Source organism: Malus domestica, chromosome 02 (genome assembly GCF_042453785.1).
Source record: "Malus domestica chromosome 02, GDT2T_hap1".
In the NCBI taxonomy this organism is placed as follows: Eukaryota; Viridiplantae; Streptophyta; class Magnoliopsida; order Rosales; family Rosaceae; genus Malus; species Malus domestica.
In genome coordinates this window covers 28,061,616-28,089,326 of record NC_091662.1, presented here as the reverse complement: position 1 = coordinate 28,089,326, position 27,711 = coordinate 28,061,616, and the positions used below count along the sequence as shown (strand labels likewise).

Sequence of the window (27,711 nt, the reverse complement as noted above, 5' to 3'; positions counted from 1 at the left end):
TCCTGGTATCGTTGAAATCACCAGGATGGGCACATGGTAGGCCTGGCAAACAGGTCGTGTCTGTCGTATTCGTGTCGTATTCGTGTCGTTTTCGTGTAACACCTATTATCTTAACAGGTCGTGTCGTGTCACACCCGTTATGACCCGTTAAGAACAATATTTTTTTTCTTAAATTTGCACATACCACACATTGCCACATAAATATTACTTCAAAACATTAAAACACATTTGTCGTTTAAGTACTACATATACACTCGAAAATAAGTGCCTAATAAAAAAATAATACATACACTACTAATCTATTACAAATATTAAATGTGCAAGGATATGCAAAATGAAAAAGTTTTTGTTTCCAAGGTTGTGAAGTCTTTCTCAAAAGTTTAAACCTCAATTTACAAAATCCTCGATTTACATCGGTCATCATGAAATTGTATTGGAACTTTGGCTTGATCTTAGCCGATCCAATGGTCATCAATTTTTTAAATTTAATTTAATATATATATATAATTATATTATATAATTATTATAGTTTTTAGGGGTATAAAATTGTTAAATTAATATATATAATTATTATAGTTTATTCCTACTTTTATTAAGTATAACATAAGATTTTGTGATATCCACTAGTGTAAAAATTTTAAATTGAAGATCGAATTCACTCTTTGTATTCATATAGGGTCAAGGAGTGTAGTTGTAAAAAAATCATCAAAATCGGAGTTAAAATAACCGTTAAATCGTGATTTTCATTTTATAACCGTCGAAAAGTTTTGTCTCGTTACTTGATCTCTGAATGTTTGTTTTTTGCAATTTTTGGCGTATGCGATCTCGAAGTATGTACAAACATGTTTGACGGTTGGATAGTTGAAACTAGTTTCGTAGAATGCGTGTATCTCATCAAAACCATAGATTCACTAACACAAAAGTTTATTCATACTTTCATTAAGCATAACATAAGATTCTTTTGTATCCACTAGTGTAAATATTTTAAATTGAAGATCGAATTCATTCATTGTATTCATATAGAGTCAAGGAGTGTAGCTGTAAAAAATCATAAAAATCGGAGTTAAAATGACCGTTAAATCGTCATTTTTCTTTTTATAACCGTCGAAAAGTTTTGTCCCGTTACTTTATCTTTGAATCTTTATTTTTTGCAATTTTTGGCGTATGTGATCTCGAAGTATATACAAACATGTTTGTCGGTTGGATCATTAAAACTAGTTTCGTAAAATGAGTATCCCATCAAAACAATAGATTCACTAATACTTAAGAGTTTATTCATACTTTCATTAAGTATAACATAAGATTTTGTGGTATCTAGTAGTATAAATATTTTAAATTGAAGATCGAATTCATTTATTGTATTCATATAGGGTCAAGAAGTGTTGCTGTAAAAAATCATCAAAATCGAAGTTAAAATAACCGTTAAATTGTGATTTTTCGTTTATAACCGTCGAAAAGTTTTGTCCCGTTACTTTGTCTCTGAATGTTTGTTTTTGGAAATTTTTGGCGCATGTGATCTCGAAGTATATACAAACATGTTTGACGGTTGGATCATTGAAACTAGTTTTGTAGAATGAGTATCCCATCAAAATAATAGATTCACTAATACTTAAGAGTTTTTTCATACTTGCATTAAGTATAACATAAGATTTTGTGGTATCCACTAGTGTAAATATTTTAAATTGAAGATCGAATTCATTCATTGTATTCATATAGGGTCAAGGAGTGTTGCTTTAAAAAATCATTAAATCGGAGTTAAAATAACCGTTAAATCGTAATTTTTCATTTATAATTGTCAAAAAGTTTTGTCCCGTTACTTTATCTTTGAATGTTTGTTTTTTGCAATTTTTGGCGTATGCGACCTCAAAGTATATACAAACATGTTTGACGGTTGGATCATTGAAACTAGTTTCGTAGAATGAGTATTCCATCAAAACAATAGATTCACTAATACTTAAGAGTTTATTCATACTTTCATTATGTATAACATAAGATTTTGTGGTATCTAGTAGTATAAATATTTTAAATTGAAGATCGCATTCATTTATTGTATTCATATAGGGTCAAGAAGTGTTGCTGTAAAAAATCATCAAAATCGAAGTTAAAATAACCGTTAAATTGTGATTTTTCATTTATAACCGTCGAAAAGTTTTGTCCCGTTACTGTGTCTCTGAATGTTTGTTTTTGGAAATTTTTGGCGCATGTGATCTTGAAGTATATACAAACATGTTTGACGGTTGGATCATTGAAACTAGTTTTGTAGAATGAGTATCCCATCAAAATAATAGATTCACTAATACTTAAGAGTTTTTTCATACTTTCATTAAGTATAACATAAGATTTTGTGGTATCCACTAGTGTAAATATTTTAAATTGAAGATCGAATTCATTCATTGTATTCATATAGGGTCAAGGAGTGTTGCTTTAAAAAATCATTAAATCGGAGTTAAAATAACCGTTAAATCGTAATTTTTCATTTATAATTGTCAAAAAGTTTTGTCCCGTTACTTTATCTTTGAATGTTTGTTTTTTGCAATTTTTGGCGTATGCGACCTCAAAGTATATACAAACATGTTTGACTGTTGGATCATTGAAACTAGTTTCGTAGAATGAGTATTCCATCAAAACAATAGATTCACTAATACTTAAGAGTTTATTCATACTTTCATTATGTATAACATAAGATTTTGTGGTATCCACTAGTGTAAATATTTTAAATGAAGATCAAATTCATTCATTGTATTCATATAGGGTCAAAGAGTGTTGCTTTAAAAAATCATCAAAATCGGAGTTAAAATAACCGTTAAATCGTATTTTTCGTTTATAACCGTCGAAAAGTTTTGTCCCGTTACTTTATCTTTGAATGTTTGTTTTTTTTGCAATTTTTGGCGTATGCGATCTCAAATTATATACAAACATGTTTGACGGTTTGATCATTGAAACTAATTTCGTAGAATGAGTATCCCATAAAAACAATAGATTCACTAATGCTTAAGAGTTTATACATACTTTCATTAAGTATAACATTATCCACTAGTGTAAATATTTTAAATTGAATATCGAATTCATTTATTGTATTCATATAGAGTCAAGGAGTGTAGTTGTAAAAAAATCATCAAAATCAGAGTTAAAATGACCGTTAAATCGTAATTTTTCATTTATAACCGTCGAAAAGTTTTGTCCCGTTACTTTATCTCTGAATGTTTGTTTTTTGCAATTTTTGGCATATGCAATCTCGAAGTATATACAAACATGTTTGACGGTTGGATCATTGAAACTAGTTTCGTAGAATGAGTATCCCATCAAAACAATAGATTCACTAATACTTAAGAGTTTATTCATACTTTCATTAAGTATAACATAAGATTTTGTGGTATCCATTATTGCAAATATATTAAATTGAAGATCGAATTCATTCATGGTATTCATATAGGGTCAAGGAGTGTTACTGTAAAAAATCATCAAAATCGGAGTTAAAAAAACCGTTAAATCGTGATTTTTCGTTTATAACCGTCGAAAAGTTTTGTCCTGTTACTTTATCTCTAAATGTTTGTTTTTTGCAATTTTTGGTGTATGCGATCTCAAAGTATATACAAACATGTTTGACGGTTGGATCATTGAAACTAGTTTCGTAGAATGAGTATCTCATCAAAACAATAGATTCACTAATGCTTAAGAGTTTATTCATACTTTCATTAAGTTTAACATAAGATTTTGTGGTATCCACTAGTGTAAATATTTTAAATTGAAGATCGAATTTATTCATTGTATTCATATAGGGTCAAAGAGTGTAGCTGTAAAAAATAATCAAAATCAGAGTTAAAATAACCGTTAAATCGTGATTTTTCGTTTTATAACCATTGAAAAGTTTTGTTTGGTTACTTGATCTCTGAATGTTTGTTTTTTGCTATTTTTTGTTGATACGATCTCAAAGCATATACAAACAAGTTTAACGGTTGGATCGTTGAAATTAGTTTTGTATAATTCATATCCCATCAAGTTCAATGTGATATATATATATATATATATTAAGTAGATTTAAATCTATTTATTTTGTACGTATAATTGACTGGTACATGGAGTAGTACATCACGTGTCATTATAAAAATAGTGGGATATGTCATATATGTGATAAAAAGTTAATAACTTAAAAAAAAAAAAATTCTCACCACTTTTATTAATTTTCATTTTTCCCTCTCTTTTTTGTTTCATTTTCAGCTTTTCTTATAATTTTCATTTTTCCCTCCCTTCTTTTTCTTCAAAGGGCAACAGCCTACCCAACTTTCCCTTTCTTTTTTTGTTTCCTTTTCAGCTTTTTTTATAATTTTCATTTTCCCTCCCTTTTTCTTCAAAGGGTGCGGTAGGAATGGAATGGAATTATGGAATCAATAGATGCATATTAATTAATAATTATTATAGTTTTTATAAAATTTAATTTAAAATTTAATATATATATATATATATATATAATTATTGTAGTTAATATTTTGGGGGTATAATTATTATAGTATATATAATTATTATAATTAATTTAATATATATATATATATTATAGTTTTTAGGGGTATAAAATTGTTAAATTAATATATATATAATTATTATAATATATTTTTAGGGTTATAAAATTAATATTCTGCTTATCGTGTATCGTGTTACACCCGTGTATACCCGAATCAACCCGTTATCTTAACAGGTGCTTATCGGGTTACCCGATTCGTTATTATGTCGACCCAAACATTTGTTAATTTCGTGTCGTATCGTGTCGGGTTATTAGGTCGTGTTAGGAATTGCCAGGCCTAGCACATGCTGATCAACACTTGAGGGTGACGAAAGCCATTCTAACGTGCTTATGCTAATAACATGTAAAAGATGCATGCAATTTGTGTCGAAAAGAAACAAACGTAAATAAAATACGTAACATTAACTATTAAAAATATGAAAATGCATGAACATGTTCAGAGCTTACAACTAATAAAGATTATAAGCGGAATGAATATTAAATACAAGTGGGATTACAAAGAAAGGGGCCCAACATCGAGATGAGGACTCGAAGCTACTGTTACGGGAATGCCTCAACGCCAAGATCGTATGCCTATTTATAAGTCCTGAAAGGGGCGCAAAACAAAAGATGAGTGGACCAAGTTTAATATAAATAAAAAATAAAACCAACTTCTCTTTAAACGTACTAACCTCACAGCATAATATATAATAGGATTTCCGAAAACCCTAACATGCCATGAAAACCTTCGTAAAATATATATCATATATAGTGTGCTCATTAGTGGTATCATAGTCGACCGAAGGCATATCCATCACCCGAAAGTGAATATCTACGACACCAGGTTACGCCAGTGAAGAAGATATGGTCCATCACTCGAAGGTGAAGTTGTATGACTTTGGGTTGTGCCAGTGAAGAAATATAACACCGGGTTACACCAGTGAAGAAAATATGGTCTATCACCCGAAGATGAAGCAGTATGACTCTAGATTACGCCAAAGAAGAAAAACATAGCACACCAACACTAGCCTTGACTAGTGAAGCTGGGAATATAATCATCAAGTACCTCAAACCTCAAAGCGCGCAAACTGTGTTATATGGTCATAGACATGTATGTACTCGTGTTGTGTGTATGTGTGGTGTGATTACCAACTAAATAAGTACAGAAAACCATGAACATAATATTTCCAAATCATATCATTGGAGCTTAATAGCTCAAACATCATATCATAAATTCATATGAGCATTCTAGCTCAAATCATCATCATAAACCATGTTCATAAATATTTTAGTAAACGTAAGTTCAATAAAACATGATATTTCATAAACTGTAAATCCAATAACTCATAAACGTTCCATAAATCATGCTCTTCGTGTATGCACTTCTAGTTATAAAATCATGCATTTTAGAAATGGTTCACTCACAAATATTCCGTCACCGAAGAGCCGTTTACACTGGAAGGACAGGGTCTCCATTAACAAATGCACCTAAGTACTTAAAAGGACAAATTAGTAAGACCCTACTAAAATGATTGAATTTGGGGAAACGAAGTGTGAATTTGGAATCAGAGTGTCGAAATACACTAAGAAGGGTCTTGGGCTAATTTTGTAAAAGTCAACGAAAAGTCAACACCGGAATATTCCAACTGGATCTGGGTTAGGTCAACTGGTTAATGGGTTGGGTCAATGGGTCGGGTCGACCAGGTCCACCGGAAAACCCACTGGAAACTGGAAAATTCGTTGGAAAACTGGGAAATTTTCAAAGCTTTCGTAACTTTGTTGTTTCTTAACCAAATTCAACCCATAATATATCAAAACGAAGCTAGATAAGTGTAGAACAAGATTATACCTATTTGAAAGCCAAATGGTGGTCGAAGATGGCCTGAATCTCACCTGAAAGTCACGGAGGTAGCCGAAAACTAGGGAAAGCTTAAATAGATATAACTTCTTCAATGCATAGTGAAATTGAGTGATTCAAAAATGAAAATCAAATCGCTCGATGAGACGAAGGGAATGGTACATTTCTCGATGACTAACTCGTAAACTTTATCAAAAAACTAGGAAATGGCTTCCCAAGTTATTCTTGTGTTCAAACATCACCAAGGCTCTTAAAACTACACTAATCATACTCCAAAGCATGATCTAAGAAGTTCTAGATAGTTTTTAGGCTTACTTTCGCCGGGAACGACAAGAACTCGCCTCGAGAAACCTTGAACAATGGTGGTGTCACTGTGCAGTGAAAGAGAGAGAATGAGGGACCTTGACCTGGTCTGGGTTCGTGATGTGAAGGTTTTGAGGGTGGTGGTGTTCGTCGGAGTGCGAGCCGGTGATGGTGGAGGTGATGTCGTTGTTGTTATGTGTTGACTGTGCTCTCTGAGAGGGAGAGAGTTACAAGAAAAGATGAGGGAGTTAAGAGAAAAATACATGAAACGTGAAATTATTGAATTACCCTCGACGTATCAAAATTCGTAAAATCTTCATTATAGTTTCGAATTCAGTTGTGCTTGTGTTCATGCATTCGTAATGGCGAGTACTACACGAATACACCAAGAGAATGGGTCAACTAATTCTTTTGGAAATAAAATACAGTAAAATTAGGGACAAGTCCTAACAAAAAAAAAAGAAAAAGGAAAAGCTTTCAATTAATATTATTAGATAAAATAATAAAATATTATTAGATAAAATAATAAAATATTATTAGATATGTGCTAAATAATATATAATATTATAGTTTGTTTATATCTTACTTTTTAGTCCGACACTATACCAAACACTTCGCTAAGTTAGTGTAAGCTAGTTTATTCTAAGCCAGTTCAGCTTAGTCCCTCAGACTAGTCTAGTCTAAAATAATCAGTACAACAAACGCACCCTAAGAAGTTATGTAACGTTTTTTCAGCTCTAGAAGACAAAGTGAGTTTTGTTTAGTATGGAAATGAAATAATTTAAGCCGAACAAATTGGGCTTATTATATTTGTCAGTCCAAATGGGAAATCAAGTCCAAAAAGACCAACTGGCTTCATGATCCTCTAACATTGGCCCATCCATTCTTCTCCCCCTCTCTCTCCGTCGACAAACGCACTCTCACCAGGTCCTCTCCCTCCACTGACAAAACGAACCCAGAATTCCACTCTCACACTCCCTGCAATCCACTGCAAATCCTGAATTGCAGAAAACAATGAGTGAATTTCTGGACCTCGAATCCCAAGACGGGGTTCGAATGCCATGGAACGTAATCCCAGGCACGAAGCAAGAGTCCACCAACAGCGTAGTCCCAGTCTCCGCCATCTACACTCCAATCAAGCCATTCCCCTCCATGCCCGTCCTCCCCTACGCTGCCCTCCGCTGCCGTACCTGCCGCTCCGTCCTCAACCCATTCTCCACCGTCGATTACGCCGCCAAGATCTGGATCTGCCCTTTCTGCTTCACCCGCAACCACTTCCCTCCCCACTACGCCTCCATCTCTGATGAGAACCTCCCGGCCGAGCTCTTCCCCCAGTACACAACCATCGAATACGACTCGTCGCTCGAGAAACCCACCACGCCTCCGGTCTTCATTTTCGTCGTCGATACCTGCATGATCGAGGAGGAGCTGTCGTTCCTCAAGTCCGCTCTGTCTCAGGCTCTGGGTCTCCTCCCGGACTACTCTCTCGTGGGGCTCATCACTTTCGGGACCTTCGTTCATGTCCACGAATTGGGTTTCTCCGGTGTCCCCAAAACTTACATTTTCAAAGGATCCAAGGACGTCAACAAGGAGCAGTTGCTTGAACAGATTAGTTTCTTTCTCAAGAAGCCGAAACCGGCTACTGGGGTCATTGCTGGGCACCGGGACGGATTTAGCACCGAGAGCATTGCCAGATTTTTGCTGCCCGCTTCGGATTGTGAGTTTGCACTTAATTCGGTGTTGGAGGAGTTGCAGAAGGACCCTTGGCCAGTGCCCGCAGATCAGAGGGCCACCCGATGCACCAGCACTGCCCTTAGCATTGCGGCCAGCTTGTTGGGAGCTTGCGTGCCCGGTTCTGGGGCTCGGATTATGGCATTTATTGGCGGGCCTTCCACAGAAGGCATGGGTGCTGTAAGGATTCTTAACTATCTATTTTTGTTGGCACCGAAACTTAAGATAATAGAGTCTCCTTGTTTGATGCTAATATGTTTTTTGCGGCAAAGATCACTGTTAACAAGAATTGATAAGTTTACCAAAACTTAGAAGATAGAGATTTTATCCCTGGTTGGTAGTTGGTTGGAAGGTTGTGGTCGATTTTATATGGTTTGCTTCCTAAGGAACTTCTTGGGCAGCGGTACTGCTACTTGGGATTTACCTAAATTGTTTCTTTGTCTTCTTATCTCGCTTTTTGGTCCTTCGGTGTTACTTTTTTACTGCTTTCCTTAAAGGGGTCATTGCGATTAAGAGATTAGAGAATGAAAAGACAAACAAAACGGGCTAATGCAAATGCTTAGTTATTGAACATTGGCAGTTTATAATTCCTTTTTGGCTATATGTGTTTTCTGACATTTTGGCTTATGCAAATGGTTGTTTTTCTCAATGTACGTTCAAATGCTTAGGGTTGGATGGAAAATTGTAAAGCTTTTTCAGTAATATGTGTGTAATATCGCATTTTGGCTTGTGTAATTGGCTGTTTTGCTCAACATACACGGCCAATGAAAGTGGGGCTAAGGGTGTCCTTATCTTTTTCACATTTAGCCCTGTGAACGTTCTGTGCTTGACTACAAGTGGAACTACCTTGACTTGCGTTTTCCAACTGCTCACCCCTCGCCCTCCCCTTTCTTTCATGGATATGGTCTAAAAGTACCATGTGATTGTTAAACCTATGGCCAGTATGCCACTACCATAACTGTTGACAATTTATTCATATATGGGATGCCTCTTCTATATGCTTTGTTTTCAAAGTTTCTTGATTTTTAATTATTTTCCTCCAAATTTTAATTTAAATGGTTGTGATGGTAATTATTAGGTAGTTTAACCATGTAGTGCATGATGTTTCTTTTGCCATAGCATGTGATGGCAATTATACTTTACCTTTTTAATTACTAATTTGTTACACTGATTTTTCTGCTTGCGATCTTTTGTAGATTGTGTCAAAAAACCTATCTGAACCCATTCGTTCTCACAAGGACCTAGATAAAGATTCTGCCACACACTTCCATAAAGCCGTGAAGTTCTATGAGGGACTCTCAAGGCAGCTTGTAAACCAAGGACATGTTCTTGATCTTTTTGCTTGCGCCCTTGACCAGGTGATTTTCAAGTTTGTCTCTACTTTTTTTTGTAGGGATGATTATCCAAGTACTGTGTTTCTTTTCCTTCATCTTGAATCAGTCCATACATTTCTTTATTTTTATGTATTCATACCAATTCTAAAAAAGAAGAATTGCAAGAAAAGCCCCAAGGATTCAAGTTTCCAACGTATTCTATATGGTTTAACAACTTGTAATGAACTACTTTAATAAAAGAAGAGTAAAGATTAAACCTCGCTAACCTCAAAGTCTTTCAAATTCTACAAAATGAAATTTCGAACTTATTGGATAAGAGAAGAAGCATACATTTTCCATTGATATGTTATGAGAGTTAGATAGCCCGTAAAGATGCGGATAGGATGCATAGAAAAGAGGCTCTCCTACCACCAGTCTCACTAATCTTCTACACTCCCCATCATTGCATGAAGATAATGGAGAGGGGAAAGGTACCCTTTGAAATATGTTTCCAATGTCCTTGACTAGACCCTTTAACCATAATATTAGAGTTCCACTAAGTAGATATTTTCTTTTAAGAAAACTATCCCAAAGAGAATTCTTTTAATAGGAATCTCCACTACCACTTACGAAAGATGGCAACATTTCATTTGTCCAAGTTGTCTATCCTCCAACTACCCTATCTCAGGAACAAGATAGAACCTCCAATGTTACTAAATATTTTTCTTTTTAATCTTTGCCAACTATAGTAATCTTTGGGGTTTGGACATTTAATTTGCCTGTTATAAATCTTTATTCCAATACAATAATATGTAACAGAAAATGTTTAACATGCGTAGGACATCTATTTATGTTACTTTTTCTTTTCGGAGGGGGTAGGTAATACGTTATAGTTAATTGATATGTAGGGGAAGGATTCTATATGTTGGAGACTAGTCCTAATCCCAAAAGAATTGCTGTTAAACAATTTATTAAGCTTCTTAAGCTTATACACTTGGGTTCCACAGATTAAATTGAAGGTTTCTTATTTGTTGGCGTTTTATGTTCATTTAAAATTATTTCTTGTTTCTTTTGCATGCTGTTTCCCCTTTCAGGTGGGGATCGCAGAACTTAAAATTGCAGTTGAAAGAACTGGAGGACTAGTTGTACTTGCTGAAAGTTTTGGCCATTCGGTGTTTAAGGACTCACTCAGACGTGTTTTTAAGTTGGGTGATTATGAGCTTGGTTTATCATCAAAGTACGGTTTCCTTGGTCAATCTCAAAATGGGAAATTGCTGCTGTTTATTTTCAAATTTCATTATGAACTTTTCCCAGTAGATTTAGAAAACTTGTGCTTCTTGCTTGTAAACTTTTGGAATGTCCTTTGTGTTTATGTTATACTTTGGCTTTCTTGACATGTATATGTTATTGATTTGTGAAAATTGAAAACGTACTCTTCTTTTTTGTAAGTCTTTTAGGAAGTAAGTTTCATTCACTGGAAAAAAAGAGAGTTTTTAATGAAAGAACAAAACCAGAGGTGTAGTTCAAAGGTGATACTAAAGGTGAACATATTAGAACTTTCTCAACCCCAATTGGGGCCTTCGTATTCCCAAAATATTTTTTTGCAGTTGCGAAGCAAACTTATCTATGATAATTTTTTCTTATTGAAGTTTTTTGTGGTTTCTTTGTACCTATGCTTTCTTAGAATGTAATATATGATGCTGTGTATATGCCTTGCAACATGATGTCTTCTTTTTCTGTACATCTTGCACAGCTGCTAAATATATCTTCACCCGTTTGTTTTACTATTAATAATATGCTTATATATCAGTGGAATGATACAGATACTATTTTGTCAGGTACTTTCTAGTCTAGTGTGGTGACTTTGTTGTTGAGCATAGTTTCAGATCAATAATTTAGGAATGCTTTTGCAGTTTAGTTTTTTCTTTTATTTGTGACAAGGTTAAATGTTTTTATTGTTCTGAAAAGAAAATGAATTAGTTTTAGTTATAACACATTTGTTGATAACGTGGCATTAACTCCAGTAATTTTTCAAATAATTTGCTCCTTAAAAGAGTGGCTTATATTGTGCCGAGGCGCGGTGGACATAACACTGAAAATAATTTTCGTCGTTTCTATGTTATGTAGATGTTTAAATTTGTGACAAATCTTTACTGGCATTCTGATTTTTTATCTTTGATGCAGTGGTATATTTGAGATAAACTGCTCAAAAGATGTCAAAGTTCAGGGCATTATTGGTCCTTGTGCATCTCTTGAGAAGGTATAATCAACAGTATTTTGTTGATCTCTCTTTTTAGCTGGTCATGTTCTTAAACCTTATACTGGTGACCTTGCGCAGAAAGGTCCTTTGTGCTCGGACACGGTTGTTGGTCAGGGGAGCACTAGTGCATGGAAGATGTGTGGCCTTGACAAAGCGACATCTTTATGTCTAATATTTGAAATTGTTAAGAAGGAAATCCCTGATGCTACTGTTCAACCGACTAGCAATCAGTTTTACTTCCAGTTTCTTACTTAGTATGAACTCCTTGCTCAGACTTTGAGCTATTATTTTTGTTTGTGCCTCGTATAGAAGGAAATATGTTTACTGATTGTAGATATTTTGCGACAGTTATCAGCATAGTAGTGGTCAAATGAGACTCCGTGTTACGACCCTATCGAGAAGATGGGTTGCTGGACCTGGAAGCCTTCAGGCAAGTTTTCTGTACTCCCTGTCCTCAATATATGATGCATTTTCTTTTCTTCTTGCAAATTGCAAATGTTTAAGTATATTCTATTTGAATTTGATGTCCATATTTCTTTGATAAGTAAAACCTTTGATTCAAAAGAGACTATGGGGTTGGACTTATGGGCGTTTTGCTCCTTGTCATAATTTAGAGGAAATTCTTCTTTCATTGTTAAACTGCTTCAAAAACAATATATGCAACTCTCTCTCTCTCTCTCTCTTGCTCCTTTTAGTTTCATGACTTTAGTTTTTGACTTTTCATTGATTATAAGGGTAAGATAATAGTTTGTTATAGATTTGGAATAGTATTGATGCCGTGGGGGATTACATACTAGTTACTGCAGCTTCATGAATTTGGTTTTACTTCCTCAAGTATCATTTTCTTTTCTTTTAAATTGTAATCTGAAGCTACTGGTTTATACAATAGGAGTTGATTGCTGGATTTGACCAAGAAGCAGCTGCTGTAGTCATGGCACGCCTAGTTTCTTTCAAAATGGAAACTGAGGTAATCTTTATGATTACATGGTTCTATACACTTGTCTCAGGTGTTGAAACCCAAATTTGTTGATAACAAATCTTATTAGATTGTCTTTTGTAAATTTCCTAATTGGAAATGGTGACGTTGACCCCCAAAAAAATTTGAATTGCCACTTCCATTTTTCCATCTCCTCTTTATCTGTTTCTCTCACATATATATGCTCACTGACAGACACTCCAACAAACAAAACAAGGGTAAAACCGAATATGCGCAAGTACAAAAGTTAGAGAAAGAAGAAAATTTGAACATGATTCATGGGTAATGGAGCTTATTTGAATGTTGAAGAACAAAATTCTTGTCTGTTCTCGCTCTGGAACCTGAAAGCCTCCTAGGCATATTTCTTTGAACTTATACAGGGCTGAGAAATGTTTATAGGTCGCACCCAGTGCACAAGGCTCCCGCTTTACGCAGGGTCTGGGAGAGGTGAATGTCTGGCTGAGAAATGTTTATGCAAGAAAATTTATTTCCTTTTGGGTTAAAGTTCCTATAGGTTGTTTTTCAAGTCTGCCTCATCCTGGGGAGGTTGAAACTACAGATGGAGTTCCAATTCCCATAAAGAATACATCAATTCATCACTCTATTCTTCTTTGAAGCAGTTTCTTTAGTTTTAAGATAATTCATCACAGGACATTTAAATGAAGCTTTCGTTTATCTCTGTTATTTATTAATCAATAGATACTGAAGTTTCAAAAAGCGTAATTTATTAAAGCCTATATGATATGCTGCGTGTACATGTGCATGACATGCAAAGGAAATGAAACAGCAATCACTCATGCTGACAAGGTCTAGATTTAGAGATTGGGATGCTTACTCTCAGAAAAAAAAAAAACAATGAACCATAGACATTTTCACTCTTAGTTTCAGTATCATTTTTATTTTTAAATCCAATGGCTGTAGCTGAATGGTAAAATGTTGTGTCAAAGACCAAAAACATACAGTGGAAGATGTAACAAATAATGGAATTTTTAGCTGATCACTTTGTAGTCCTAATTGTAGTGGATTATTGTGCTGATGACTTGTGGCGATGTCAAATTTCTGTGTGAAGTTAATATAGGCAATTGCTATACATCTATTATCCACACATCACTCTGTGAAGAATCATTCTCATATAAAGAATACTCTATATAAGAAAACCAAAAGAAAGCATACATCACATGATAATTTTCCTTATGTAATCTTTTCCATTTGAGCTTTTGAATAGTTGTTCTCCAAACTCTATCCAAACTCTAGTGCGACAAGGTGACTGGCAATGGAAATGAACAGAGACATACATCAGTGCCCAATACAACCATGCTATATAGTACTTTATTTGTTATGCATATTTGATGTGGTAAAATCGCAAAAGAGTCATATCCTTTTAATCAATACGTTTTGGGTTGCTTTCATGAGAAGTGATTTTCAGCACTCTTGATGTTTTATAACATGTGTGTATTATTTTGTAAAATATGACTGATTGCTTCACTAATCTTTTGTCATTTCATGAAATATCCAGGCAGAGTTTGACCCTATAAGATGGTTGGATAAATCATTGATACACATGTGTTCTCGGTTTGGAGATTACCAAAAGGACAGTCCCTCTTCTTTCAGTTTATCTCCACGGTTTTCAATCTTCCCTCAATTTATGTTTCATTTACGACGTTCTCAATTTGTGCAGGTATATACTATACCTCTATGTGTATGTCACATTACTTCTAATTTCAGCATTGTTCTTATCGTTGTATCTATTGTATAGATATTGTGATTAACGTCAATTTAACTTGTGTTGCAGGTTTTTAACAACAGCCCAGATGAAACAGCATACTTCAGAATGATCCTCAATCGAGAAAATGTTACCAACTCAGTTGTGATGCTTCAGCCTTCGTTGATTTCATATTCATTTCATTCAGGCCCAGAACCAGCACTCCTTGACGTCGCTGCCATTGCAGCAGATAGGATTCTGCTTTTAGACGCCTACTTTACTGTTGTTATTTTTCATGGTTCAACCATTGCTCAATGGCGGAAAGCTGGATATCAGGATCTGCCAGAACATCAGGTAATGTTTTGCCGTCTTCAAGTTAAAGTTGATCTGAACAGCTTGTCTTTGCCTTGCATCTATGTTTCAAGTCTAAAAAAGTGAATCTAAAAGATCATTTCCTTCACGACTAAGTTCACCTTTATCGTGATATAAAATATAATGAAGGCTGCATCTAGACATCCCGCAGATCAAACATTAGATGCCTTGTTCTCTTGCATGATTCCTGATTAATTTTATATAAAGAATTATACTGGATGAAAACAGAGTAAAACATTGCAACTTGTTACTAAAGCCACTCCCTTGGGTTAGAGATGACCCTGCCTTAAGATAGTAGACTGATCTGTATATGTGTAACTATTAGCACTAAAAGCTCTTGATTATTTATGGTATAATGTAACAATTTTTTTAACTGCCTTTGACTTATGACTACTTAATTGTGCAAAGTAATACTATAATTTATTACGTCTTTTTCTGCGGTAAAAGCGAAAACTCCATGCAACTATCAAGTTTTGGTGCTTATCATGGACAATCAGACCTCCTCATCTACCTCACTGAGTCTCATAAGTAACTCATATTTGCATAGGGCAATCCTATATTGGATTCAAAATTTGCCTTTGGCTCAATGGATTATCCATTGTCCTTGTATATGGCCCTTATTCGTTTTAATCGATAAAAAAATCAGCCAGATTCAGTTTTATTTTGTTCTGTTTCTTTTACTCCAAAGTTCAAACAAATAAAGATCCTTGAAGGAAACTGTTGCTTTTAATTCTGATAAAAGTAGAAGGTTCAATGCTAGAAAACTTCTTCAAAATATTACGTCTACTAAAATAGATCTATGCTTCCAGGCATTTGCTCAATTGTTACAAGCTCCTCGTGATGATGGAGATCAAATTATCAAGGAAAGATTTCCAGTACCCCGCCTGGTGATTTGCGATCAGCATGGTTCTCAGGTAATTCTGATGCCATCTTGTAGTATGGACGTTAAACAAAAAAACCTGTAATTCTGTGGTAAAAATGCATTGGCATTACAATCGTCTTTAACGTATGAGTTGGCCCAGGTATTGTCATGGTGTTATTTTTTTACGGACCATGCCTCTTTTTCTTTGATGATTTATAGAGAGGAATTATATTTCTGGCATTGGTATTTTGGTACGTTACTCCAGGGTATTCTTGGTTTGAAGCTGTTGTCATCATTCCTTGTTTTGGCACGAGTCAATAGGAAAAAAAGAACGAACCTGTTTTTCATTAGATACTCGTTTGGCGTCACTGATCCCCCTTCCTTTATGTAATTACACAGGCCCGTTTTCTTTTGGCAAAGTTGAATCCTTCTGCGACTTATAACAACGAAGCTCCACTTCCGGGAGGGGATGTGATCTTTACCGACGATGTCAGTTTTGAGGTCTTCTTGGATCATCTCCAGAGATTAGCAGTTCAATAATACACAAGAAGGTATCCTGCGGTTTTGTATCATTTGTTTTCTCAATTGCTTGTACAGTAAGGCATACGAATTAATTTAAATTTTGATTTGGTTTGGGCTCTATAATATACGGAAGCTTGTTATGCTTCTATTCTCATAATAATTCATATGTATTTCATCAAATGCAATACCTTGTTGTAAAACCAATCATCAACAGTTTCTCCGAACGCGTTGGGAATTCGATTTCCTCTACGAACAGCTCCTCTTTTTCTCATATCCATGCCTGCCGCGACAGAGTGGTGTGCCGGTATTTGTTATGGAACTGATCAATGACGTTGAGCCGGAATTTCTACGTCACGATGGTTTGGCCAAGTGTTGTGTTTGGCATTGCTAATTATGTAACGATTTTACGTGTCCTACAAATTTTGACATTGAGTGACCCTTATCATCCTTGATGCATGGCCAAACCAAAATGTAATGTTATTTTCGTGTTACAATACGTCCGAGAATATCTAGCTGGTAATAATATACACTGCTTAATAAAACATTATTTTTACTTCAAAATGTTGTTGACAAACATTTTTGTCATATTACACCTTATGGATTTCCACACTACTCCATAATAGTTTAAGCCATGATCTCAAGTTTACAAGAAAACCAATGGTTTCCAGCTGCAGCAGTACCAAGACCATATGTAACAAGAAAAAAAAAAAAAAAAAAAAAAAGAAGCTCCCCCAACGGAAATTTTAGGGTACGTAATTCCTTCGCGAGTTGTTTGGCTGCCAATAAGAAGTCTCCTTACGTTGGATCCTGACCGGGTAAAGATTTGGTATCTAAGCAACCCTTATAGCAGCTCATGAACTTCGCTATAAACTCTGGGAGAGAATGAAAATAAACTTATGTATAAGAAGTGGCAAATCTTTAGATTGCAATAGTGATGGACATTGCAATGCTTGTGTTATATACACATAATGCGCTTATAGGGCAACGTTCTCTTGCCAGACTTATGTTGTCAGACTATGAATCTGAACCACACATTCAAATCTAAATCATCCCAATCAATGATCCAGATTCGTAGTCTAGTAATATAAGCATCTTATGTTGCCACACAATATGACAATACAACATTTCCGTGCATCTACATATATAACACAAATCAAACCAGTTCATGAGATTATATTAACTTTCCAACAGTTGTTTTACCTTCAATTCTCAAGAACTGCTGAACGTGCTTTATAGATTGTTCGGCGGGCCTTTTACCCGTTTCCCCGTGATCGTGCCGACTGAGTGCCAGTGCTTTGTCACTCTCAAACATATTTTCGTCGTTCCTCTGCATGATTGAAGAGAAAACCATAATTTGGTGACATTAGTAGTTCATTGTTTAACACCTATCAAAACAATTTGGCCTGTAAGGTTTGTAAGTTTCGTACATTGTATTCGTCGTACATGCTGTCAACTCGATCCTGCAGGCTGCCGTCCACATACTTCTTCAGCTCTGTTACTAGGGACTGCATAAGAATTAGAACAAATTTGCTTCATAGTATTATTACTTAAATTACTGACATCTAATATAAGGGCAACAATGTGCTTACTTTGAAAATGAATTCGGGAGATACGCCATGAACTATAAGATTCTGAAGCTTTCCGCGGATTATATATAGCCTGCCAAAAGATGCAGATCATTTCAATTTGCAGAAGTTGCAAAGTTTATCTTAATTCGAATCTTTTCTACAGTTAAACTGGGCTAAGCTCCATTCGCGCAGAAGAACTTTTGTACCGCCATCTCAAAACACAGGATGTGAGATTCACCAAATATCATGAGGGGGAGCTTATAAACTTGTATATAACGGGCTCATACAATAATATGTGTCTCGGAAATTTGAGAACAAGGCATAGTGAGTTTTCCGAGGCACATATTGTATAGTGTACTCTTACTACAGAATAATTTGTACTAAGAACAAAATATATAGCCAACAATTCAAAGGAGCGTACTGTTTTGGGCTTTGCTCTTCAATCATATTCTTAGCAATATCTGCAATATTATCTTCCCAACCTGTTAAAATTACTTGATCTTCTTTAAAGGGATAGCTGCATGTACACCGTTTCAGAGCACACCAAGAACACGTAAATTAATATGAGTAGCAAAAACAGTTGACGGAAACTATTTTTTTCCTTATTAATTACCTTTTCTTCCAAGTAGCCTCGAATGAACGAATGGCTAGACGGATATTATTCTTAGAATTTTGGGCAAACCTTTCAGCCAATTCATGTGGCAAATCTATGCCTTCTTTTTTAGATATGAATTTTAGAACTTCAACAATCTGAAAATGCAGAAAGTAAACTACATGATCAAACTCTTTGGAAAACAGCAAACCGAAACATATTAAATTCAGGAAACACATAATTATGTACCCCTTGTTACGATTTACTAGTTTCCCACCTCATTCTTCGAAGGAGGTGAAAGCTCAAAGACAGTGCAAAGCGATTTGATTGCCTGAAGCTTTGAGACATCAGAGCAGCAGAAGAAGATCTTATTACGACCTTTATACCTTTCTAAAAGCCACTTTATATACAGCAGGGCATCGGTTGATAGCTTGTCTGCCTCGTATAATATTATTGCTGCACAAACATGTATATATGTATAAAAATAGGCAAGGGCTTTATTCCTGCACTTATTTACTCAGCTTAGTTTCAGAAGTAAATCAATTTGTACTGATTTTAATCTAAATATATATACCTCGGCAGTTGTCAAGGCTGCACGGCATAGATTTGTTCAGCGTATTGTCCTGTGTTTCCTTCATGAGTTCGACAATCACATGCTTTTCATAGCCCTTCAGTTCAGAGAGATTCACTTCTACATGTTGAGGAGATTGCTTTACATGTACTTCTATACTACCTACCATTTCACCCTATGAGAAGAAAGATACAAAGAAGAAAAATCAAGTAAACGGTCCATGTTTTGTTATATCATGCAGCACAGAATGATTAACTACAGACTAATTGTCATTTGTGATTATGAACCCCTAAATCCACACAAGAATGTTATATGTACTAATATAAATGTTGGTGAAATTAATTGATCAAGTAAATATTGAGGATAAAGTAAATTACCTTGAGGTTGAATGCCTTGAACTCTTCTCTGGCCTGATAATATATTTCAAAGAAAAAAATTAGAAGATTGACATGAATAAAAGCTGCAAATAAATCAACGAGAAAAATAGTGAATCATATCTACTTACATGTATTGTGTCGCGTCCAAAAACCTCTCGAAGCATAGCCCAGATCATAGTTCTCTTCCCCACCCCCGGCGGTCCTTCAAATATGAAATGTCCACATCCTCCTTCTTTGGCCTGTATTTTTAATTTCAATGCACAAATTAATTTGAGTAGTTGATAAGATAAAAGAAGTGCATAAAATAAAAAAAGAAGAGTTGTTGATGTACATGCATACCAAAGCCTGCAGCTGAGTTGCTTTGTCTCTATTGCATATGAAATCTTCTAAGCACAGAGGCTGGTACTTGTCTGCCCATGCATACTCCTTCTCGGCATCACTCATCACCTTAATTTGATCATTTCTCGGCGCATCAGCATCAGCATCAGCTGCTGCTGTTCCTCCTGATCGCACTCTCTTCCTCAGTGGCTTCTCTTTGTTAGATTCGTTGCTACTCGTCCTGACCTTCTTCCTCTCTCTGCTCTCCTCCTCCACCAAAGAAAGCTCTGTAATTGTCGATGATGAGGAGTTAACTACAGGTGGTTTGACGGGTTTCATTGCGGTGTACATTTCCGGCCTAAGCTTGTTGCTCTTGCTTTTCGAACCAATGCAAGAGCCCCACTCTCGCATTTTGAACCCCGAAAAGAAGGTGGAGATTGATTTCCAAGAACCATGAGAGGTATGGCTTTCGCGGCCGGGAGTACTAATTGGATGCTTAGGGACAATGAAGTTCGGATACGTGAGTCCCCTAATGTAATAGGGACTATATTTTGAGCTTCTCTCCTCATCAGTCTCAAAGTTATAATAGTCTTGAAGACTAACTTGCCCTACTCTCTTGTGAAGCTTGATCACATCTTTCACAATGTGCGTGTTATTGTGAGCCTCGAGGCTTTGCTCTGTGAAGTTCGAATTTCGTCTCTTCCTGATAAGTTTTCTGAACTTCCTTCTCCAGGAAAGCTTGGCAGAAGTGATCTTCGACGCAGGAGCTGTGCATGCAGAGTGGTTCGCAGGAGGGAGGTTTTCCGGGAGAGTGTACTGCGAAGGCCATGCTTTTTTGAGCCGTGGGAAGGACGAAGAGCGGGAGATGATTGACGGGCTTGGCATTGTGCGGCAGAGCTGCGTCTGCAACTTCAATTGTTTCGTATCGGATGACATTATGATGATTGCGAGAATTGGAGTTTCGGTTTTCGTTTTTTATGACGGAGATTCCGAAGAGGTTTCTATGAACTTAACGAAGAAAAACGATATCTTCATGGCCTGATAAACTATATTTTGAGTCTATAAAACATGCAGCAGCCGGCCGATATGGAATATACTATGCGTCTAGGACTCATAGAGAAATTTTAATAGTATGGGGTCATGTATCACATCGGAAATTTCATGAAGTTAAACTTCCTCTTGTATTGAATAGTTCTATTGTTAATTTGATCGTAAGTGGCTTGTAACTCAGTTGGTTAAGAGTAGTATCGGCGTTAAGATTAGTGTTAATGGTTCACCCGTCTCTCAAAAATCTTATATGACCAATGTGAGATGTGCTTTAACATGTGCTGCCAAATTTGTAAATCTGGCTTTGATTTCTTCTTGCTTGGGAGCTTATATGCTTTGAACATGCCAGACAATTATTTATATTTTTAATTTCTGCAAACAAAAAAGAGAAACTTAATTATCAGAGTAATTATCAACACAATTTTTTTTTCCTTTTAAACTATAAAATGCGGCATATTTTATTGGTTTAATTTGTACGAACAAGAAAATTCTGCTGCAATATCCAAATTTTTACAGGTTGTAAACCAATAATAATTAAAAAATGTTTATGGAGAGATGAAATTTCATCCTATGTAGATTCTGGATTTTGGGGTTACATTAGCATTCAAATCAAATGTTACTTTTGGTTTGTTTTATGTTTTCTATCACTATTTGAATTTCACCCACATTTTCCACGGGTGCCTAAAGAAATCTATCATCATTCAGCTATACCAACCCACAGTATAAACCCTAAATTCAGGAACTCATGACAGCAAATTTGCAACACCGAATGCTGGTTTCGCAAACAGTTCTATTTCGGATTGGATTAACTTTCAACGACAAAAATTTTTGTTTGATTTTTAGGTTTATCACATAATATGTTCAGTTTGATGAGTGATAACTTAGTAGAAGAAATCTAGCTACTAATGACGTATGGAATTACTAAATATAGGTGACCTCAACATCTAAAGGTTACATAAAACCACGGTCTGCTGCCAACCAACAAAATGAATGCCGAGTAACTGGCAAACTTTATTAGGACTGTGTTGATCCTAAAAACTACTTCGCCTACGTGGCGTGTAGACCAATAGCTAATGAGCTAATTGCGTCCTTTAGTTGAATGCGGGGCATGCCAACTCAACGACCAAGCTTGATCGGTGAGTAAATGAATGTGGTGGCCGTGTTGGACGCACTGCTGACTTCTTATCTTACAATTGCAGCTAACAAAGGAATTCGTCCCGACCTTCGGGTTCTAGAGCTTGAAGACAAGGCTAGTAGTTTATGTAAAGTTCAATAAAAGTTTGGCTTTCAATGTGCCAAACGGGGTAACTTGGTAACACCTCATTTTGCTGAGAAGCTAATGAGACGACATCTTCTAGTAGGGACTCAAAGGCTCCTTGCTAATGGAAACTTGGATGCATGGCCATCTCTGAGATTTCGGGGGCCTGTGCGAAATTTATAAAAGGACCCATTTTTAAGATATATTTAAAAAAAAAACATTTGACAATATATTGGTACTAGAAAATAATAACTGAAATTAAAACAGCCTTTAGGACTCACTGATTTTAAGTTTACAAGTGTCATTAAATAAGTAAAAAGAGTTACAAGCAGAACATTCACTAAATAATAAGAAAACAGTTCAATCTTAAACAATCAAATAAAGAAAAAAAAACTTCAAAAACTCTAACTTTAGAGTTTCACTTGAATATATAGCATTATTATATAATTAATAAAATTGAAAAGAAAATCGTTTTGTAAGGCGTTGTTATTAGCACTCCTAATATCTTATTGTGCACTCCAAATTTTTATATTTAGAAAGAAAAAAAAAATTACACTTATAAAAGTGCACTATAAAATTTTAAAGTGCTAATAAAGTTTTTTTTTTAATATATAACATTATTACATATAAATATAGGATACCAAAATTTTTTGGGGACCCTGTGCAATTGCACCTTTCGCTCCCCCTCAACGCCGCCTCTGCTTGGATGGATAGTCAACCGAACTTGGAGTAAAGCTATTCCTACAAATTGCAAGGTACTCCTCGATCACTTGACTCTATAGCTCCAGAGCTATTTCTACAAATTGCAAGGTATGCTTGACGAAGTTATGAAGGTCAGTGTTTTCTCAAAGATGAGAGGGTTTCACGTAGAACAAGAGTTTGCGCAAGGCAAATTTGTGTGTTGCGTTGAAGGTCTCCTGGTGCCGAAGCAATTCCTACTTGAATTGCATCTCCTCGGCATATCTTGGTCCAATAACAAATCATATTCCCATTTGGATTGAATTCAGTCACTCCTACTAGACTTAGGACTCTGAACCTAGTCTTTCCTTGGTACTCAATTCACTTCTTGTTCTAATCACATCCTTGGAATATTATGAATCTTACCATGCCACCCTGATCTTTAAAGACTCTTGACTAAATTAAGACTTAGCCAATATTCTCAAGAAATCCATCATTAATTCAAACTCAGCCAAACCATTTTGGGATGTGCTTCTATTTAAACAGATTGGGACTCCTATCCAACTTTAGGCCAAGCCCATTATCTTACTCGGCTCAAATCCATTATTTTGGGTCCATACATTGCCCACTCGCTTCTAAAACCTTAGGCCAAGAACCTTTGGCTAAGAGGTTCTGAAGAAGTGAAAACACTATTTGGCCAAGGACACCTGGCCAATCGTTCTGAGTTGGTTAAGACCCACTAACTTGAGCATTTAATGCACTCGATTCCTGTATCTGCACCACTTCCCCTCGACTACCACAAAGCACCACGTGTCGAGTTTCCACGGCGTTTGTCTGTCTTCGGCGGTCTCATGCGTTCCACACCCCAAGTGCGTAGAGAAACACTAATCTTTAGAGATTGTGCCTTGAAAACCAGACATCATCATCGTCATGCATAATGGGATACTATAGTGACGGCTCAAACCCTTCCAATTCCAAGAAACCATGATGATAACAGGAGAAACCGAAACAAACACAAACACAAACAGAATCAGAAAGAAGAAAGGTACGTTGTTCCCAAATTAGAAGCGATGGAATTGAAATTATAGATTGGCTATGCTAGTACCAAATTACTACAGCATCGGGTATCCAAATCCAAGAAAATATAGAGCACTACACAATGGAATTGAAATATTGTCTAGGATCAAACTTGCAATTTATTGCAACAAAGTAAGTTCTTCATATGTTCATATTTTATCATAAAGGTGTATCCATGGTCAAGCTACAATGGCACCGTTGGTTCTTTGGACATGGCTCCTGGAAATCAAGCCTAATACCATCCTCTGCATTCTAAGAGTCTGAAAAAACAATTGAAGAAGCTGAGAATTCGACGTTGACAGATGACCGGGGCCATCCCTCTAGTAAAACAAAAAAATATTCTCCCAAGGATTTTTGTGGCTGCCAAAGCATTGGAAAGTAGAAAGAATCATTTTTTGCAAGGCGCTTCCATGTTGAAGCAAAAACCTTGCAAACTTAATCACACTCTCAAATATCATATCTTCGTAAAGGTGAATGTTCACCACCTTACCATGTGAGTAGAGTGTCTAATAAGTAATTACAGGATTGTCATTTTCTGGTTACCTTAAGGCGTAGAAGTAATGTAAACACACACACATGAAAGAGAATTTTAGAAATATAAAATTAAAGTTATGCCACAGGCTCACAACTTACAGCATTGTCTTCTCGACCATTTACGTCAATTTTGAGAGAATGGAGCAGGGGAGAGCTCTTGAATAGGCAAGCTAGCCCTGGGATATCTGGTTTTTGCAAAGAACCAAAGGAAATGTGCATGGTCTTAACTTTCATAAGTGAGAACCGTAGGCCACCTCCATAATAAATTTCAGACAAAATCTGCAAAATTAAATAAGCTACATAAATGTACGACGACAAAAAAGAAAGAGAGAATGCCATAAGTGTAAGTAGGAAAACTTGGTGCGGTATCTATGTAGATCATAACCAAGATCTCTGGCATGTCCAAACAATACAAAACCATATATACAATATTTTTACACACATACGTGTATGTATATATATATATATATATATAGAATACAAGGTGCTCCAAATATCTCAGCGTACACTCCTCATAAGTGTAACTTTATCTTACATTGCCGGTCCCCCGGTCCCAAGCCCGGATAAAGGAGGGGGAGGGCGTTAGATAGTCAACAGCCGGCACTCCTAGGTTACGTCGAATCCTTATGAAAATGAATCCAGAACGAAATCGCGCTAAAGCTAGGGCGTCACCCGTAAGTGGCGCGCTGTGTGGCCCAAGCACAGTGATGAATGAGCAAGGGTCGCTGTATCTTCATCGGCACCCGGATGCAGTGTTAAATGAGCAAGAGGATCATAGAAACTTCTTTTTGAACAACTCCACTCAAAGTTGTTTGGAAGCATATGCTCCTATCAACTTTACACAAGACACACAAAAGAAGTACTTTGATCCTATTAGACGGGGGAGGGTGAAGAAGCTAGGACAAAAGGATAGAGTTCAAGAGAGTAGAATGCGTTTAGGAACGTGGAATATAGGAACCTTAATGGGAAAATCTATGGAAGTAGTGGAAGTTATGGTGAGGAGAAGGATAAGTATTATGTGCCTACAAAAGGCAAAGGTCTAGAAAACTCAGGTTTTAAACTTTGGTATTCGGGCAAATATAGAACGAGAAACGGTGTTGGCATCATCGTGGATAAGACCTTGACACAAGATGTTGTAGATGTCAAAAGGGTAGGAGATAGAATTATGGCAATCAAGATTGTAATAGGATAAGAACTCATCAATGTGATTAGTACGTACGCACCTCAAGTAGGGTTGGATACGAGTTTGAATGAGAAATTTTGGGAAGATCTTGGAGACTTGGTGCAAGGAATTGCTCAGACGGAGAAGGTATTTATAGGAGGAGATTTAAATGGACATGTGGGCAAGGAGACATGCAACTAGGTTTTCATGGTGGTCATGGTTTTGGGGAGAGAAATAAGGATGGGGAAGCCATCTTGGATTTTGCAATGACATATGATCTGCCAACACCTTATTTAAGAAGAAAGAAGAACATGTGATCACCTAAAAGAGTGGGTCGGCAAAAACACAAATAGATTTTCTTTTAATGAGGAAAGGGGATCGTATAACTTGTAAGGATTGCAAAGTTATACCGGGAAAGAGCTTGGCTAATCATCATCGCTTGTTGGTGATGGATGTAAATATCAAAAGAGAGAGAGAAAAAATAATAAGACCTGGAAGTGTCCAAGGACTAGATGGTAGAATCTAAAAGGAGAAAAACAAGCCATTTTCAAAGAGAAAGTAATCACCCAATGCGTGTGGGATATAGAGGGGGAAGCTAGCCAAATGTGGGATTACATGGCTAGTTGCATCCGAAAAGTAGCAAAAAAGGTATTAAGAGAGTCCAAAGGCTTTGCTCCACACCAAAAGGAATCTTGGTGGTGGAATAAGGAGGTACACACAAAGGTGAAGGCTAAGAAGGAATGTTGTAAAGCCTTATACAAGGATAAAACCGATGAATATGGTGAAAGGTATAGAATAGCGAAGCAGGAGGCGAAGAAAGCTGTGAGAGAATCTAAGCTAGTGGCCTATGATGATATGTATAGGCGACTAGATACTAAAAAATGAGAGTTGGATATCTATAAACTAGCTAGAGCAATGGAAAAGAAGACAAGAGACCTAAACCAAGTGAGATGCATCAAGGATGAGGATGGAAAAGTTCTTGCTACAGAGAACGGGGTCAAAGACAGATGGAGAGGTTATTTTCATGATCTTTTCAATGAAGGACATGAAATGAGTACTTCTTTGAGGGAGTTGAGTAACTCAGAAGAGTGTATAAACTACTCATTTTACAGCCGAATCAGGAAGGAATAAGTGGTTGTAGCTTTGAAAAAGATGAAGCATAGAAAAACAGTGGGCCAAAATGATATACCAATCGAAGTGTGGAAAGTCTTGGGAGAGACGGGTATAGCATGACTCACATACCTTTTCAATAGGATTTTGAAAACGAAGAAGATGCCAAATGAGTGGTGCAAGAGCACTTTGGTGCCTATCTACAAGAATAAGGGTGACGTACAAAATTGCATAAACTATATGAGTATTAAGCTAATGAGTCATACAATGAAGCTCTAGGAGAGAGTCATTGAGTATAGATTGAGGCAAGAGACACGGGTTTCAGACAACCAATTCGTATTCATGCCAGGGCGCTTAACCATGGAGGCAATCTATCTCTTATGAAGATTGATGGAAAGATATAGATTTGGAAAAAGCATATGATAGGGTCCCAAGAGACATTCTTTGGAGGATTTTAGAGAAGAAAATAGTACAAGTAGCATATATCCGAGCTATAAAGGATATGTATGATGGAGCAAAGACGGCCGTAAGAACTCATGAAAGAGAAACCAAAAGCTTCCCCATAACTGTTGGGTTACATCAAGGCTCATCCTTAAGTCTTTACCTTTTTGCATTGGTAATGGATGAGTTAACATGACATATTCAAAATGATATTCCTTGGTGTATGCTTTTCGCAGACGATATAGTGTTGATAGATGAAACTCAGGAAGGGGTAAATACGAAGCTTAACCTTTGGAGAGAAGTGTTGGAATCTAAAGGTCTTCGCCTAAGCTGATCAAAGACAGAATATATGGAGTGCAAGTTCAGTGCAAATGGAGGCCAAAATGAGTTAGGGGTGAGGATCGGAGATCAGGAGGTACCAAAGAGCGACTGCTTTCGTTACCTAGGATCTATCTTGCAAAAGAACGGAGAATTAGATGGAGACCTCAACCATAGAATACAAGCTGGATGGATGAAGTGGAAGAGTGCATCTGGCGTGTTGTGTGACCGTCGTATGCCACTGAAGCTCAACGAAAAATTTT

General features: G+C 36.2%; 2 protein-coding genes across 2 annotated transcripts; one reads left to right on the top strand and one right to left on the bottom strand.

Annotated features, from left to right (window-relative positions):
* Window positions 1-7,509: 7,509 nt before the first annotated feature.
* On the top strand, window positions 7,510-16,577 carry LOC103407888 (protein transport protein SEC23 C). The gene is made up of 11 exons (XM_008346763.4): window positions 7,510-8,570; window positions 9,587-9,748; window positions 10,798-10,940; window positions 11,888-11,963; window positions 12,042-12,217; window positions 12,312-12,393; window positions 12,853-12,930; window positions 14,456-14,617; window positions 14,732-14,995; window positions 15,823-15,927; window positions 16,275-16,577. Exons 1-11 carry the CDS (start codon window positions 7,674-7,676, stop codon window positions 16,413-16,415), a joined length of 2,286 nt encoding a protein of 761 aa, XP_008344985.2. The 5' UTR covers window positions 7,510-7,673; the 3' UTR covers window positions 16,416-16,577.
* An 834-nt stretch (window positions 16,578-17,411) lies between these two features.
* LOC103409781 (uncharacterized) lies at window positions 17,412-20,759 on the bottom strand. Its single transcript, XM_070812594.1, has 11 exons — window positions 19,845-20,759; window positions 19,634-19,744; window positions 19,506-19,538; window positions 19,132-19,303; window positions 18,835-19,013; window positions 18,579-18,715; window positions 18,387-18,482; window positions 17,987-18,056; window positions 17,825-17,902; window positions 17,598-17,724; window positions 17,412-17,419 (listed from the first exon to the last, which is right to left on the bottom strand). The coding sequence occupies exons 1-11, from the start codon at window positions 20,757-20,759 to the stop codon at window positions 17,412-17,414; spliced, it is 1,926 nt and encodes a 641-aa protein (XP_070668695.1).
* Window positions 20,760-27,711: the final 6,952 nt, after the last annotated feature.

What these genes read in the sequence shown, in the direction of transcription:
- LOC103407888 (XM_008346763.4), top strand. Translation starts at nt 7,674, where the DNA reads ATGAGTGAATTTCTGGACCTCGAATCCCAAGACGGGGTTCGAATGCCA. An exon ending in CTTGTGCATCTCTTGAGAAG is followed by an intron (nt 11,964 to 12,041) that starts GTATAATCAACA and finishes GACCTTGCGCAG; the next exon opens with AAAGGTCCTTTGTGCTCGGA. An exon ending in GACGTTCTCAATTTGTGCAG is followed by an intron (nt 14,618 to 14,731) that starts GTATATACTATA and finishes CTTGTGTTGCAG; the next exon opens with GTTTTTAACAACAGCCCAGA.
- LOC103409781 (XM_070812594.1), bottom strand. Translation starts at nt 20,759, where the DNA reads ATGTCATCCGATACGAAACAATTGAAGTTGCAGACGCAGCTCTGCCGC. An exon ending in CAACTCAGCTGCAGGCTTTG is followed by an intron (nt 19,745 to 19,844) that starts GTATGCATGTAC and finishes TTAAAAATACAG; the next exon opens with GCCAAAGAAGGAGGATGTGG. An exon ending in CTCCCGAATTCATTTTCAAA is followed by an intron (nt 17,903 to 17,986) that starts GTAAGCACATTG and finishes ATTCTTATGCAG; the next exon opens with TCCCTAGTAACAGAGCTGAA.